Consider the following 3,048-nt stretch of genomic DNA (forward strand, 5'->3'; position numbering starts at 1 on the left):
CTTATCCATTAACCAAACAAAACATTCCTATAAATCATTGTGTTAATTGCAGAGTTAATGTCTGTGCCCGTGTCATGAAAAGCAAACAAGAGACATTGCCAAAAAGAGATGTGTTCTGTGGCTTTGACTATGCTAATTTGTTAAATTTCAACCTTTAGTCAAAATGGTTCTAGATGACAGACTCATTCCTCCAATCTTTTAGTTTTGACTTATTTAGCTGGTCAATTCTATTTGATTTTTCCAGTTACTACAACATTCTTAGAATATTGTATATGGTTGGGGGCTTTATTGGATGTAAGGTGTGTGAATTCGTTTTCTCCCATTTCCCTGACACTCCTGTTCCTGTATATCCTTGGGCTTTTGCAGAGACTGAGAATAGCCAAAATTTAATAGAATTTTTTAATTTTCAATTAAAATTCTAATAAAGTTTCTCTAATTGCTCAAGCTGATGTACCAGAAGTAGAAAAATTTTACATATATGTGTTTAAAATAATAACTGGGATTATTTAGAAAATAATGAATTTCTAATGAAAATCAGATGACCTTCTGAAATATTGGCTTACCTTTTGGAGATACTTTTTTTTCTCCTCAGATTCCTGAATCTTTATGGTTTCAGCAGTGACACCTGTAGTCTCTAAAGGAAATAAGGTCAAATTCAATCTGAAATAATTTTAACATGATTTTATAATAATGTTGATATAAACTGGGATAAATGTTAAAAGGTAACAGAGTAGGAAGGTAAACACAAATACCGACTGTCCTGAAACTTTACAAACCGATTCATAAGTTATTGGAGACTGAATTCGTTAGCTATGGCTGAAGGGAACCTCTAATCTCTTTAGAAGAAGAGTAAGCCTGAGTCCAGAGACAAGAAAAGGTCTCTCAAGAAAACATATTTGCAGTAAAAGAGTTTCCAATTTCTACATTTCTATTCAATGTGTTAAGGGAATTTAGACATTCTCCTCTGGATAAGTAGGATGGTCTCTGAGACAGGGTTTTGGGATGCAATTCACAAAGTTATGCCAAAGTGTAAAGATGTCTCCTTGTTACCTATTTTCTGAAGGATCTAGGAATCAGGATGTTGAAATGCTGAAGACTTGGTACTTACTGTTTTTCTCAAGGCTAAAAGGCTGGAAGTAAATTTTCTCGAAAATATACAAAAGGGAAGTGAAGAAATTATTGGAAAGACCACAGCATTGAAGATATTTAAGTTTTCTATATTTCTCGAAAATATACAAAAGGGAAGTGAAGAAATTATTGGAAAGACCACAGCATTGAAGATATTTAAGCTTTCTACACCTATAAAAATTGCATAATAACAGTTTCCATATCTCAGGCTTACTAAGGTTTTACAGGTCTGGGGACTTGGTTCCTAATATTGATTCTGCTTTCAACTTTCTCCGAAGCTTTCATGTTTGAACTTGGATATGTAAACAACCACCCTTCACACCCTTTCAGTCAACGTATAACGTTTCCCCCAGATTATTCTATACTGTTTAGCCCAACAGATGCCGTAACCTCAGGGATACTTTCCGATGTGGTTTTAGATGTAACACATACACCGCTGACGCTTTCCGGGTGGAAGGACTGCTGAGAAGTTAAAAACAAAACAAAACAAAAAAACCCCTGTTTGTATAGGGTGTTTAGACCTTTGAAAGGAAAGGTTCTTATTTTAGAACTAGATGGGGCGGTTGCTTGTGGGAGCGGCTCTGGTGTCTTGCAGAGGTTGGCTGTTGATGGCGGCCTGAGGCAGCTACTCACCGGGCGGACCGCGCCTGGAGGGCCGGGCCACCGGCAGGCGCTGACTGCTACCTCGGGACAGCACCAGCTGAGATTCGTTAGTAGGATACATCGAGGCCGCGATCCAGAACTGCTTGGCCAGGTTGGCGTCCTGTGCCGAAGTCCCGGTGAACACCAGTAATCCCTGGGGGCAAATTTCAACCGACTCCTTGTGGCTGGGAAGCCTTCCGCCAGCCCCCGTTTCCATGGCAGCTCAGGACGCTTCTCTGCGTTGCCTCACTCTTCCCGCGGCCCCGCCCTGCGGAGAACCGTCGAGCTGGCCACCACCACCTCCAGCAGCCCTTCGATTCCCCGGAGAGAGGCTGGGCTCCAGCGCGTGCCTGTGGGCTATCTGAAGCCCACTTCTGCGGTATCACAGGCTTCGGGACCGGTCGAAGCCTTGGCGTCGAGATAGGAAGAGTCAAACATCGGGTTTGGGGTGGTTCTTGTCCTGTTGGGAGTCAGGATCAGTACTTGAGCTCTCTCACCACCTCAGTCAGCCTTCAACCCACCGCCCCTCCCAGCTTCCTTCCCCCCAAATGTATCTATATATCTAAATAAAGCTTTTCATTCTTAGCCCTACCACCCCAACCCACCTCTCCTTCCACACCAGATTGCCACAGCTCAGCTCGCCCTGTGTGGATAGTGTGGTTGAAGAATTCAATAGGGCAGCTAACACCCTAGTCTATGGGAGCCAGAGCCCCGAACCGGGGAAATATCTGTGTATAAAGTTTTTGCTGCACATATTCCCCCTCTGCCCCATCCTTTAAATCTCATGGAAGAAGCTGAATTTAGATTCTAAGTGCATTTACTAATCAGTCCCACTAAAAGCTGCCTGCACTGCAACAGTCCTAAATGATCACTTAAAAGAAGGACTTCATTTGATGTGTGGACTCAGTCCCTTCCTGAAAAATAAATTATGAAAAATGTTAAATGTATTCTTATAAAAATATTAATAAATCTGAGTAACTTTCCTGGGAGATTTCGTTAATCTAGGAACAATCTAACCATTTTAGCCATAGCCAAGTTGTAATTACCGTGGCAGGAATTGAGATGCACATCATAAAGCCAAGTCAGGAAAGGTAATAACCACAACTTACGACCTTATGGCACTTTATTCTTTCAAAATATTAATACAGTCTCACAGACAGTTCAAAAGTTGATAATTGCAAGTCTATACAATGACATAGATCAGTGAAGGGAAAAAATCCTATTTCCCAATATATCTAAAATTTTTTTGGTTAAGAGCCTGAATTGATAAATTATAAA

The 3,048-nt window shown here is 41.1% G+C and overlaps 1 protein-coding gene across 1 annotated transcript; it reads right to left on the reverse strand.

Annotated features, from left to right (window-relative positions):
* Positions 1-285: 285 nt before the first annotated feature.
* HOATZ (HOATZ cilia and flagella associated protein) lies at positions 286-1,987 on the reverse strand. The gene is made up of 3 exons (XM_008690215.2): positions 1,762-1,987; positions 564-634; positions 286-369 (listed from the first exon to the last, which is right to left on the reverse strand). The coding sequence occupies exons 1-3, from the start codon at positions 1,985-1,987 to the stop codon at positions 286-288; spliced, it is 381 nt and encodes a 126-aa protein (XP_008688437.2).
* Between the last annotated feature and the right edge of the window lie 1,061 nt (positions 1,988-3,048).

Source organism: Ursus maritimus, unplaced genomic scaffold, assembly GCF_017311325.1.
Source record: "Ursus maritimus isolate PB19 unplaced genomic scaffold, ASM1731132v1 scaffold_16, whole genome shotgun sequence".
NCBI lineage: Eukaryota > Metazoa > Chordata > Mammalia > Carnivora > Ursidae > Ursus > Ursus maritimus.

What these genes read in the sequence shown, in the direction of transcription:
- HOATZ (XM_008690215.2), bottom strand. Translation starts at nt 1,987, where the DNA reads ATGGAAACGGGGGCTGGCGGAAGGCTTCCCAGCCACAAGGAGTCGGTT. An exon ending in CTCCAGGCGCGGTCCGCCCG is followed by an intron (nt 635 to 1,761) that starts GTGAGTAGCTGC and finishes TATTTCCTTTAG; the next exon opens with AGACTACAGGTGTCACTGCT. An exon ending in AAAAAAAGTATCTCCAAAAG is followed by an intron (nt 370 to 563) that starts GTAAGCCAATAT and finishes GGCTATTCTCAG; the next exon opens with TCTCTGCAAAAGCCCAAGGA.